At 39.1% G+C, this 13,374-nt stretch overlaps 2 protein-coding genes across 2 annotated transcripts in view; one reads left to right on the top strand and one right to left on the bottom strand.

Annotated features, from left to right (window-relative positions):
- Positions 1–13,374, bottom strand: part of prdm6 (PR domain containing 6) — a 71,354-nt gene that overhangs the window by 23,614 nt on the left and 34,366 nt on the right. The window contains exon 5 of the mRNA XM_070904231.1: positions 2,574–2,698. Coding sequence (XP_070760332.1) covers positions 2,574–2,698 — 125 coding nt within the window. The remainder of the gene's footprint in view (positions 1–2,573; positions 2,699–13,374) is intronic.
- Positions 6,770–13,121, top strand: LOC139284073 (GTPase IMAP family member 8-like). The gene is made up of 3 exons (XM_070904230.1): positions 6,770–6,884; positions 7,514–7,574; positions 8,995–13,121. Exons 2-3 carry the CDS (start codon positions 7,556–7,558, stop codon positions 12,231–12,233), a joined length of 3,258 nt encoding a protein of 1,085 aa, XP_070760331.1. The 5' UTR covers positions 6,770–6,884; positions 7,514–7,555; the 3' UTR covers positions 12,234–13,121.

Below are 13,374 nucleotides of genomic sequence, written 5' to 3'. Positions count from 1 at the left end.
ATAGGTAACAAAAACACGTCTCTGTAGAATGCAAAACAGTGAATCTATCTGGTGCTTAAAGACACTGTGGCAGACAGCAATGTGCACCGCTACACTAAAAACCTGGCGATATAAAACACTGATAATGTAAATATTCTCACATTAGCTGCCACAGAAAACTCAACTATTGTCTAAAAGTTTCATCACTCAACCAAGAGGCAAGGAAACACTGAGGAAGTTGCACTAAAGCAACAGTAACTTTGGAAGATGCCTCTTTGATTGGTCTGACTTTGACTGCTGAAGCCTCATATCAGCTTCAGCTTCAACTGAACTTTTGCTGCATTAGAACGTCTGCGGCTGATGGAAATGAATCACTACTTTTACAGAGGTATACTGTCATGAACTCAAGCGCTGAATGAGTGAAGAATTGCTAGCGGCACTACAAGAAGAACTGTCTGGACTTGATTTCATGTCAGTCCATCCAGTGATTGTCAAGATATTTTACTTTGGATTAACATGTTGTACCAATCAACAGACATGATCATCACTTCAGCCACACAGCTAATGCAGTAAAAAAACGTTGTCAAACCAGGCCCTCATAAACATAGCAATACAAACATGCGAGTGTGTGCGCACAGGGCTGCCACAGTCGTCACGATAAACGATGTCATGTAAAAGAGTCGTTCCATCTGTAAAACAAACCAGTTTGTGGCCAAACGTCTCTAATTTGCAATCAGCACGATCTCATTTAACTGCGACTCTGTGAAAGACGAGCTCCTAATTCAATTCATTTCAATTTAGATTCCACAGATTAAAACTCCTTCTTCATGTTTTGTTTTTTTTTGCTCCATAATTGTGTAGGAAAAAAAAAAGGTTAGTTTTTCCCCCTGCAGGGAGTTACTCTGTCAAATCCACAGAAAAACAGTTTGAATGGAAAAGATATAAACAGGCTGACTGAGCAAAAAACTGGAGGAGATGTAAACAAAAAGAAATTAGTGACAGAGAAATGGAGAGGATGAATAGAGGAGAGACAAAGGGAGGAGAAAGGAAATAGGAGGACACAGGGACAGAAAGAAAGAAGAAAACGGACTGTGAGCAACAGAGAGACGAATGAAGACAACAAAAACTTCACTAGGATTTGTAATGTGTCAACACACAATATTGACAACAATTTGTTCATGAGAATTTTGTGTTGAATGTCACATCCCAGTTTGTCAAAAGCATTTCAACCAGTTGAAATCGCGAAAATGTTTGAGCAGACTTTCACCCAACAAATGGATTTATCTGTTTACGAGGGGCTTTGTAACCACAATATGTTTACACAATACTCACAATACTTTTTAAGACCATTTTACAAACAAATACGAGGTTTGATTAGTGAGCACAGTGAGTTATATAAAATGTTGAATGTGATTGAAAGTGATTATTTTGTCAAAAACAAAATTTTAACAAGAATCACATTATATGTTTACTTTGAAATTAAGACTTCATACATTTAGTTAGGACAACTTTATGAGTTTTAAGATATTTGTAAAATCAAATTTAAGACACGTGAGACCTACAGACATGCCAAAGTGTTTTTGTCTTCACTGAAACACAACAGAAACTAGAAGAAACAAAGATTTCTAAAAGGCACATGAACAGAAAACTTCAACAAATGAAGGTAAAACTCAAATTGTTCCTTTGACTCAATGTTTCATCAGGAGCTTTCTTTAACTCGCTGCCAGAATGGTAATACTTTTATTCAAAATGAGTCATTTGATTTTGAAACAAAGCCTGAAAATTGACAACTTCAAGCGAGAACCAAGTGGAGTTAAAACATGAACATCAGCAGAAATATGTTGACATAAGATGGACAACCCTGGCTAAAAGTAGTATTTTTTTGTTTGCAGAAGAAGAAGAAGATGAAAAGTTTCGATGGAAAACTTTTCTTTCTGGCTTCAAGACGCAGGGAGAGAGGGGCAGTGGGTCGACACCAGACCACAGAGTGCCTACGTTTTAGCAAACAAAAGACTTCTTCCAGTCTTGTTTTGACTGGCTCGGTTGGTCAGACAAATAAATCAGACAGCAGCAAGTTTGTAAAAAACCTGCGTTCACTGCGTTGTTTTTGTAGCGGGCCAAAAGCTTTCCTCCAGTCTAAGAGTTTAAATACTGTCTGTAATAAATATGGAGCGACATCCACAGAAAACTGCTGGGTTTTTTCCTGCAGACAGACCAAATGCAGAGCCGAGAGGTTTGGCTTGTTTTTGGACGTTTGGAGCATTTAGGTGTTAGTCACATTTACATCTGAAACATTTAGCGGTTGGTTTTATCAGTGTTCAGTGTCTTGCTTCAACTGAAGGAACCTGAACCCGTCACCTTCGAGTTGGAGGATAATCTTTCTGTCACTTTGAGCACTTTTTCCTAACTACTGATGGAGTTTTAGAAAAGACAATATAGTCCCTAAAATCAAGGATCGTTTCTGAAGCTGCCACTTTGAAACTGGTGTCCATCAAACATACAGGGAGAAGTCCAACAAAGAAGAGGCAGAGAGACAAAGAGAACAGAAAAGAGCAAAGACAAGTAAGAAGGAAAGATCAGCAGTGTTCTCTCACAGTTTTCGTCCTGAGCGATGCACTGCAGCGGGATGCCGAAGAAGGAAGTGTAGGAGTCATTGTACCAAACCAGCAGCTCTGTTCCTCTGGGGATATCCATACACGCTCTGTAGAAGATACAGGACCTGCAATGAAACACAGACACGTTTAATTTGAAGAGTGCCACACAAATAAGGTTTTATAATCATTACTATCAAACTTCAAAGTGCAGCATCCTGAAAATATCTGAAAACAAAAAACAAAATTTCAGTGTGAAGATGCGGAACAGGAGTGATGCGGGTCCAGTTGAGAGTCTGGATGTGCTGTTCAACTCAGGCTTAAGAAATCAAGAAAATTAAAAGACATAAAAGAGCTGAGAATTGATTTGTCTGTCTTGTCTTGGAGTGAATGTGATGGTGCCTTGTACTTTGGGGACATGCAGTTTTTCTTTATTTTTCCTTTCTATTGGAATCTACAGCAACCTGGGGGTTGGAATCACCACAAGGGGTCCCAAGATTTTTCTGAGGGGTCACAGGAAAATGACTAGGACGGATAAGCAGAAAAAAGCATTTTAGATACACAAATTTATGTTTTGACTTGCCCCTAACATTTGAAAATCTGTCTTTAGTTGAACTGGTCACAACTGGCAGACATCTGGTGACGAAGGGTTGCACGTAGACATAGCTTCGTTTTTATGGGTCACAAGAAATAAACGACTGCTAACCACTGGTTTACAGAGGTACAGAAATACATTTTCTCTGCTGGCACCAATAACATTTTACTATTATTATCTCAAGAACATTATAAACATTATACATTAAAGTGCAGCTGCGCAAACTGTAGCATCTTGAAATAAGATTTTTATAATTTTCTGGTCTACAAAATTACATTTTGACCTGTTGGCGGTGCTAGAGAAAAGGTCAGACGGTCATTAAAATCATCAAGAAAATTCTCCTCTGAGGACCATGACTATCCACAGCGAAGTTCATGTATATCTGGCCAGTAGGTGTTGGGACACCAGACCGGCTGTTGATGCCTCTGACGGCGCAAAAACAAGCTGCAGACTAACAGACCTGCAGACGGGACAGTGTGAGGCGTCACTGACTCTGTCCAGGTCTGATTTTGGAAATGCCTCCCATCTGATAACAGCTCGATTTCACATCTGACCAAACCCAAATGATTTATGGGAAATATCTGGTGTCTCTCACTCTATTCAGACCGACTAATGACCACGATGCTGTTCAAACACGCAGCCAATGAGCTGACGGTTCCTGGGTCACACCAGCACTAAAACAACACCTCATCCACCCAAAAACATCATTCTAACAACATGAGCAAACTCCACGTTCAAAACCACATTTTCATATCCAGCCCAAAATATTTTAAAACAATTTCCCCAACGGGGTGGCAGGGTGTCAGACAGACCTGATCGCAACTGAGAGGTCACAGGTTCAACTCCCACACGACTCCCATGTTTTCTTGCCAAAGTGCCTTCGAGCCAGAAAACTAATCACTCTTTGCAAACAGCTTGAGACAACCACTTAAAGTGAAAAGAAAAGATATTTAATCCAAAGCGTAACTGCTTTTTAATGTCCAGATAATTCAAAGCACATTGAGTTTTCTTATGTGAGAAACGTTCAACTAATGAAGTTTGACTTTGTTTCACTAAAATGCCTCTTGATGCAATCAAAAGCCCCATTTAACCATCAGACGGTCAAAATATGTTCAAAACCTTGCACAACATGCTGGTGGTTTTCAACATTTTAGCCGATTACCTAAAAATCATGCTGATGTTACTGCTGACCATTTTCTAAATCAGTCAATTATTTTTAGATTGATTCGCTTCCTTTAATGCATTCTGCTTTCTGCAGATAGATCCATCACAGTCAAAATTTTGACAACTTTATTTTCTCTGTCAAAGTGACTCTCAAGGGAAGAGGGGAGAATAAACAGTGAGAGAGAGAATTTGAGGAGGATAAATAACTAAAAGAGAAAAAGACAAATAGACAGAAAAATTAAAGAAGACAAAAAGAAAAGTCAAAGTGGGAGGAGGAGGTCGTGTGACATGTTGCTTATTTAATGAAGTGAAGACACACCAAGCTAAAATACCAAGAGGGAGGAAATGAAAGAAAGGAGAGAAAGAGAAATTAAAAGAGGAAAACAAGTAGAGAAATAGAAACAGACTGAGAGGGATGCTATATATGCACTCCTGGGGGAGAATATTTAACAGCAGTCACTACTGGAGGTAGAAAAACAGAGCAAAATAAAAGGCAAACAGGGTGTTAAGTAATTTTAAATTTCATTGCTAAAAGTAGTATTTAGTATTAAATTAAGTAATAATAAGAGTGAGTGAGAGTACTGATAAAGATCAGACATGTTAGAGGAGAGCAGTTAGTTCATGCAGACAAGTCGAACTGAGCCCTGATGATCTATGTTCAAGAGTGTGTGTGTGTGTGTTTTATTAATTCTTTCCATGGGGGGGGGGGGGGGGGGGGGGGGGGTGTTGGACCCATGTGAAAACACTGCCAGGAGGGAGCAGGCTATAAATCAAACATACCCAATGACCTCCCAGGATAAAAAGAGAGAGAGAGAGAGAGGTCCACAAACATGCAGTGGCTTGTATGTATTTAAAACAAATGTGTGTGTTTAATACATACACGCTGCTACATTCAGGCGGGGCTGTGTTATAAATCAAACACATCCAACAGGCTCTCAGGTATGAAAAATAAAGACCCCTACTGCCCTACAGCAGCGTGCTTGACTTTAAAATCGTTCGTCTGGCAGATCAGTGGGACGCAGTATCGTCAGCTCTCTGATCTTTCTTCTGCTCTGTTTTCATACAAAGCAAAAATAGCTTTATAAACAGCCTTTATATAATAACATACATACGAACAGTGTGAGGGATAAATCAAAAAAACCAAATACCTTACAAGGTGTAATAATGTGTCTACATGTGTAAAAACATGTTTATCTAAAACATTCATGCTGACAAAGCGTCACAAAGCCTGTCCACAATGTCAGTGTGGTCTGGCCCAACTCAGTGGCCATTTTCTGGGGTTTGTAGAGTCTACGACCAAAATGACTTTACAGGCAATTATCATCCTCTAACAAGTCAGCTAAAACCAGCAACAGTCAGTCATTTCAACTTTCATCAAAGCAACAGAAGAAGGAAAAAGGACTTCAGTCTTTACTTCCATCTTTCAGTGTGTCAAACTGAACTTTAAACTTTCTCCAACTTAACATTTTGGGCATATTCAAAAACATAACGAGGAAAAGAAATAAACCAGAATGCAAAGCAGCTACAGGACTGGCTGGAGTGGGAGGGGGGTAACTGTCTCTCATTAAAGCTCTCTTGATGTCATTATCTGTATTGATAAAGGAAGCTGAAGACTAAGACTGAAGAGGCAATAACCTGACCGTCTTTGGAAGAAGCTCTTTCTTTAAAAACATTTATGTCCATGACCAGGAAACTGAGCTCATTTACAAGTGTACAGTACAGTTTTGACTGTGGCTGTATCCTGGTGTGGACGAGTTTTACCTGTTTTTCTGAGCGTTGACGAGAAATTGCGTGCTCTCAAACACACCTCTTCCGGTCTCAAGGCCAGAATTCCAGACAAATTCCAGAGTTTGCAGGTTGGGTTTTTCCTATGATAAGCCCTCAAGTTTCAGCTAATATCTCTGTCTCTACAGGAGTCCCATTTCTCTAGGAAATATATATATATATAATATAGCACAACCAAAGTCTTACCCAGTCGTTGATATTATTATAATACAGTCATATGCCAAGCCGGGTTAAAGCATTAGAGGTTCAAATCCTGCACAGTGAAGTTTTAGTCAAGTGATCCATCTGTAACTAGCTTCTACTCAACCTAAGAAATATCAAGTCATGAGCAGCTTAATTAGTCAGCCAAACACTGACAGGGCTGGTTCATTATTGTCATACTACAATGACAACAATTTTAAGTATGCCTCCATTCGTCCTTTGTTGGTGTGCAGGCCCTGCCCATTCACTGTTACCTAACCCTGCAGGCAGAGTTGACTTTATTTTGGAGCTGGGACTGGCACTGAGAAAGAAATATTTTATCTGGTGAGTAGATTAAACAGATAATAAATGCAACAAATAATCAATGAGAAGTATAAAAACATACATAATGTATGCGTTTATGTATCTTACAACCTTAATCTGATTTAACAGTTTATTGATAATCCGCAGGTGTCGAAAGTTCAGGTCTGGTAGCTATCAGACTAATTACAGCATACTGTTCGACAAGACATGGTATGACCTCAACCAAAAACGCGATGAAACTGGAATAAAAGATACAACAACCTCAGGTAAGTGCAGCATGTTTGACTCTGTGAAGAGGGGATGGTGAAAAGAATAGAAAGCCAGAAACCAGCAATAAAAATCTTTTTATTTAGGCGAAGTAGTTAAGCTATTAAAACTAAAGCCAAATATTTGTTCTGTTTATGTTTAAGGCACTTTTATATATATAGGTTATGTATTCAGGTGTGTTAAACTGAAGCCATGTAAATTAATCTCTGTGTATAAGTCTCAAAATCTTTTCATGTATTTTTATGGTTACTTTTGGCTACTAAACAATATACTTTAAATTCACTTTATATACTTGGCAAGCATTCAGACATTTGTATCTTATATTATAATGCTTTCCAAGTCACTTAACAACCACCCATATATTTAGAACCTGTACAGTGTAGCTATAATTGTAAAACTATACATTCGCCCATGGTTGACAGATTACCAAAAACACAACATTATACATGATAAACTGTAATTATTTTGGATATTGGTAACACTTTGTAATGCCACAGGCTTTTTTTTTATCTTGTTAGTACTGAACACTGTCCACAGGTTTGTGAATCATCCAGAGTAGACATTGTTTTTGAAAGTACGGTGCTTGAATTACGGTATTCATTTACTTTATTTACCTTAAACCCAACAGGCACCAACTTCAGCTACTAAAGTGGAATTTTTCTGACACAAGATGGCGACATCATCAAAAGGTACTATGTGAACATTTTGTGTGATAATAGCATCCTTCAAATCATCACAATGGCATAAGTCTTCGCTTGTAGAAAACTGAAACAATCCCAGTCAACTCTATGTGCTGCATTGATCCCATTCATCTAAGTGTCCCTGCGTCGAATCTGTGGGGAGGAAGGGTGCTTGTTCTTAATGTGGTACAGCATAGTGCTGGTACTACTACCAAACTGAAGAGTTAACATCACACAATTTACATTTGACTTTGTTGCATTTCTGGAGGAAACGGTCCCACACCAAGCTTCGTTTAGCGTGCTTAATTTTTAACTTTAGCGAAGCCGTTAGCGAGTGTGTATGCAAATCTATTGACCGAAATGCGTAACTGGTCAAAAATATTTGCGTGGTTATCCGATTAACGGTTAACATCCCTAGTTGACACACAGTATTACATTCCTACTTAACATAAAAAGCAGTAAGGGAATACAGCCAACTGCATTTATTGGCTGACCAGAGGGTATCCAAAGGTTGAAATTTAAATTAGACACATGAGAATGTATGCTAACCTTGGCTGTGAGTCTTGGAAACAATTGTTCTGCTTCAAATTGGCTACGGTGGTAAACTTAGACAGGAACTCAGTATTCATGTTTGCCACGACAATAACAATAAACAAGGAGAGAGGACAAGTGGAGAAATTGGTCAGTGTAGTAACATTCATTGTTACTACATTAACAGTCGGGTATCAGTAGGATCAGCTCTCTAAAAGGACAAGCCTTTGTTATAGAAAGCAGATTTGTTTATCTTCTCTTACAAGCATGTGTTTATTATCTGGACAGATAGCTGTAACATGACGTCACAATACTAAAAAATGCATTCCTGCATTAATCAATATTTTAAATATTGACACTGAGTTAAATGAATCTTAGTAATGTGAAAGGGGTGACTTATGGTGTTGCAATGAAAGATTTATCATCAATTCTGCGGCTCTACAGAGCAAACCCTGTGTAGACTACCAGCATCAAGCGGCAGACAAAGCTAGTGATGAAGAAAGCTAATGTACAAGAGGCAAGACTTTTGATGGATCCAGGTTGATCTTATGAAGTGGATAGCAACTAAAATATAGCAGATAGAGATTTCTGAATTTGAGACAAATGGCACAGTATCATCTGAATATAAGTTAATTTAATTAAACATAGTTCCCAAACTCATGAGCTGAATTTCATCATGGCACAATGGATAGCGCAATCAATAATGGAGACATGGAGCAACCTTGGTGTGTTCTTTTCCCTGATAATGGTATTTTTCACATGATATGAAGAAACCTGTCCCTGAACTTCTTAAAATAAAATATACATAGGAATGACTGACATTATTGAAAAGAGGATAATGACGATTCCCTCATAGAATTAGGAAATATTTGATGCTTTTGTTCTTATTGTTTTACAGCATCCAATCTCAGGATATTGATGTTTGGAAAAAGTCACAATGAAAAGACAATACTAAGTAACTTCATCACTGGAAAAATAATGTATTCCCACCCAAAAATGTCCAAGCAGGTTATGACTATCCAAGGAGAGTGGAGAAAAAATCCCTTCATATTAGTGAAAACCTCAGATGTCTTCAGTCTGCCTGAGGATAAAGTGAAGCACGAGATAAAGAAGTGCATGGCTCATTGCCCTCCTGGACCAAATGTTCTGCTGCTGTTAGTGAACTCTTCTAATTTTATTGAGGAGGACAGACAAAAATTTAAATTCATCATCAGCTTCTTTGAACAAGATGCTTTTAAATACACAATGATCATCACCACACAAAATGATAGGGGAGGGAATTCCTCTGTGAACCAACTCATCCAAGACTGCAGACAAAGGCAGCACAGAATCAACTTGGATGAACAAGATATTCATGAATATGAACTGATGAATAAAATGGAGGACATAGTGACTGAAAACGGGGGACAATATTTAATCTTTACTGAAGGGGCTGATCCCATGGTAGCAACTGAATGTGTAAAACCCCCTCTGAACCTGGTATTGTGCGGCAAACATGGAGCCTGGAAGACTTCAGCAGCTACTGCCATTCTGGGAGAAAGAAAGTTTGGTCCGCCTGCTGACTCATCAGAGTGTGTTAAACATCAGGGAGAGGTGTGTGGACGTCAGGTTTCCCTGGTGGAGCTGCCTGCCTTGTGTGGAAAACCTCAGGCAGCAGTGATAAAGGAATCACTCAGGTGTATCTCCCTCTGTGATCCTGAGGGCGTCCATGCCTTCGTCCTGGTCCTACCTTTAGATCCCCCAAGTGAGGAAGACAAGAAAGAGTTAGAGACCATCCAGAACACTTTCAGGTCTAGAGTCAATGATTTCACCATGATTCTTTTCACTACCAAGGTAATTTTTCCAGCAGTTGAGAGGTTTCTAAAAGAAAACAGAGACATCCAGCAGCTCCTTCAGAGCTGTGGTGGACAATATGTTGTCTTCAACATCAAGGACAAGCAGCAGGTCTCTGAAGTGTTACATGCTGTGGAAAAGATGGGAGTTGTGGGATGCAGAGGTTTCACAAAAGGTATGTTTCCCAAGCCTCTGACAAAACAGCTTGGAAGACAAGCATCTTTTAAGGAGGAAGGTTGTAAACGTCAGAGTACGGAGTTTCTCAGAATGGGGCCGAATAGAGAGTCTCTCGGGATGGTGAAGTGTAGAAGCCTTTACTGGATGGCGCAGAGCAAAGAGCCTATCAAGATGGGGCAGAGCAAAGTGCCTCTCAGGATGGTGCAAAGCAAAGAGCCTCTCAAGATGGTGCAGAGCAAAGAGCCTCTCAAGATGGTGCAAAGCAAAGAGCCTCTCAAGATGGTGCAGAGCAACGAGCCTCTCAGGACGGTGCAGAGCAAAGAGCCTCTCAAGATGGTGCAGAGCAACGAGCCTCTCAGGATGGTGCACAGCAACGAGCCTCTCAGGATGGTGCAGAGCAAAGAGCCTCTCAAGATGGTCCAAAGCAAAGAGCCTCTCAAGATGGTGCAGAGCAACGAGCCTCTCAGGATGGTGCAGAGCAACGAGCCTCTCAAGATGGAGCAGAGCAACGAGCCTCTCAAGATGGAGCAGAGCAACGAGCCTCTCAGGATGGTGCTGATTGGGAAGACTGGTTGTGGAAAGAGCACCACTGGAAACACCATTTTTGGAAAAGAATGCTTTGATTCTAAAGTTTGTCGAACGTCAGTCACCAGGCTGTGCCAAAAAGAAACAGGAGAGATTGATGGGCAGCCTGTGACTGTGGTCGACACCCCCGGCTTGTTCGACACGACTCGGTCCAACGATGACGTTCAACAGGAGCTTGTAAAATGCATCAGCTTGTTGTCTCCTGGACCTCATGTGTTCTTATTAGTGCTGCAGATCGGCCGTTTTACGCAAGAGGAAAAAGATACTGTGGAGCTGATCAAGGAGATTTTTGGCAAGAAGTCAGAAGACTTCATCATTGTTATATTCACCAGAGGAGATGATCTGAAAAACCAAACAATTGAGGGTTATATAGAGGGAGACAATGACGACTTCTTCAAAAAACTGAAAGCTGAAGGTGGAAGAAGATACCAGGTCTTCAATAACAACGAGAAGAGTCGTTCTCAAGTCAGCCAACTGCTGACCAAGGTTAAATCAATGGTAAGGACAAATGGTGGTGGCTACTACACCACAGATTTGTTCCAAGAAGCTGAGGCAGCCATACAAAAGGAAAAAGAGAAGATCATGAAGGAGAAGGAACCCGAGATACAGAGAGAGCTTGAGAGACAACAAGAAGAAGAAATGCGAGACAAGAAAAACAAAATGGCAGAGCTACGATCTAAGTTTGAACGAGAAAGTGAACAGAAAGCCAACCTATTCAAACAAAAGGAGGAACACTTCAGAAAGGAGCAGGAGAAGAGGAAGAGAGAAAGAGAAACGAGGGAAGAAGAGGAAAGGAACATGAAAAGGCAGGAGGAATTCCAACTACAAGAGTTGGAACACAAAATTGAAACTCTGGAGGAAAAACTAAAAAATGAACCAGAAAAAAAGACAGGTGAAAGGATTTCATTAATGCAGAGTAGAGATGAAATGAGAAAAGAACGAGAGGCTTGGGAGCAGGAAAGAAGGGAATGGAGGGAGAAACGATTTGAAGAAGATCAACAGAGAAAACTGGTGGAGCAAATACGACTTAAAAAGCTCAGAGAGGAATATGAGCTGGAATTCGAAAGATATGAGAAAGAAAGAAAAGAAGCAGCTAGAATCAGAAGAGAACAAGAGCAAAGAGAATGTAAAGAAGTAGAAGAAAACTATAAGAAAAAACTGGAGGCAATTAGGAGGAAAAATGAAGAGGAGGCCAGAAAGCAAGCTGAAGAACGCAATGAATTCAACAACAGATATACCAACAATGTTTCAGCTGAGATGGAGAAATATGGAAAGGAAATAGAGGATCTGAAGCAGAGGCTACAAAACCAAAATCACATGATGGTAAGAGAACTGAGCAAAAAGAAAGTATACCAGAAAGACTTTGACAAATTGAAGAAAAAGCAAGAAAAAGAGATTGAGGACCTGAAATTGTCACTTAGTTTCCACAACAAAGAAAATCTGAACAAAGAACTCAATGAGCTAAATAAAAAACACCAGCAAGAAATAAATCTATGGATTCAGGAACATGTGAAAAGAAACAAGGCTTGTAGCATTTTATGAGATGTTTCCGTTTTTTAACAGTTTCAGCTGCAAAACTGTGAGCTGTTTTTTGAGGACTTAAAATATTAAGTGAAATTTCATTTGTTTTTCATATTGAATTGGTGTATATAGTTGGCCTACATCAAGTTTTACTTAACCAATGTCTGGGATCAAAATAACATGATAAATAATCTCGCAAGTGCAACTGTCTGTGAACAGTTAACAATTCTAGTGACCAGTGCACTCTAGCACATAATTTCTATAACTTAAGCAAAAACTGATTCTAAAAGCTGATTAAGTTGAAGTTTATGTATGTTTGTTAGCTGTAGAGTGTATCTGACATCATGTTAATGAACAAAAGTCTATATTACCTTTTAAAATGTCTCTTTTTGCACAAGTCAAATTAAGTAGATATTCACCTATTTTACTTTTAACACCGTTTAGAGATTACGGCAAATATTAGCTGTAAACTAGTGAAACCTGACAGAAGAAAATAAATGAATGCATAAAGGATATAATCACATATTTTTGTTTTACAAGGAATGCATGCTTTCTCATTTACATCAATTGCAGCCATAAAATGTAACTAAACACACTGTTTTTATTCTTTAGTTCAGTTATGTTTATAATTACAGAAAATGTTCTTTTTTCAGATTTGATGATTGCTGTTTTAAACTATATTTAAAATGTAGAGAGGTAAATGAATACTTACAAATGTGTTATGAATACATTTGCCAAACTGTGCAGCTTACTTCCCAGTGTGGACAAGTTTTGCCTGTTTCCTTCTGTCCTGACAAACACTGTGCAGCGCAGCAGACTTTGCGTGGATGTTGCACCAACCTTTTGTCTTGTGATTGTGGTTTGTGCACTATGTTGTACTTTTATATTAAAGATCAGTCCGCAACAACAGATTGGACTCTTTCTGTTTTTTTTAAGAGACAGTGTGTGTATTTGTATACATAGCATGTGCAAAGATGGAAAGAGAGAGTATATCTCTTAAAACAATAACGTATTGTTATTATTAGGATGTATTTCAGGGTAGTAGTTGTAGTAGTAGTAGAAGAAGTTTTAGTGGATGAAGTGCCATTATTTTAACAAATGCTTGTGTAATAGACTGCTACGTCTGAAACTACCTGCTTCAGAATTTTCTTTCTGACCGATA

Source organism: Enoplosus armatus, chromosome 4 (genome assembly GCF_043641665.1).
Source record: "Enoplosus armatus isolate fEnoArm2 chromosome 4, fEnoArm2.hap1, whole genome shotgun sequence".
NCBI lineage: Eukaryota > Metazoa > Chordata > Actinopteri > Centrarchiformes > Enoplosidae > Enoplosus > Enoplosus armatus.
Note: the sequence above shows the minus strand (reverse complement) of the source record. Positions and strands in the feature narration are given on the sequence as shown.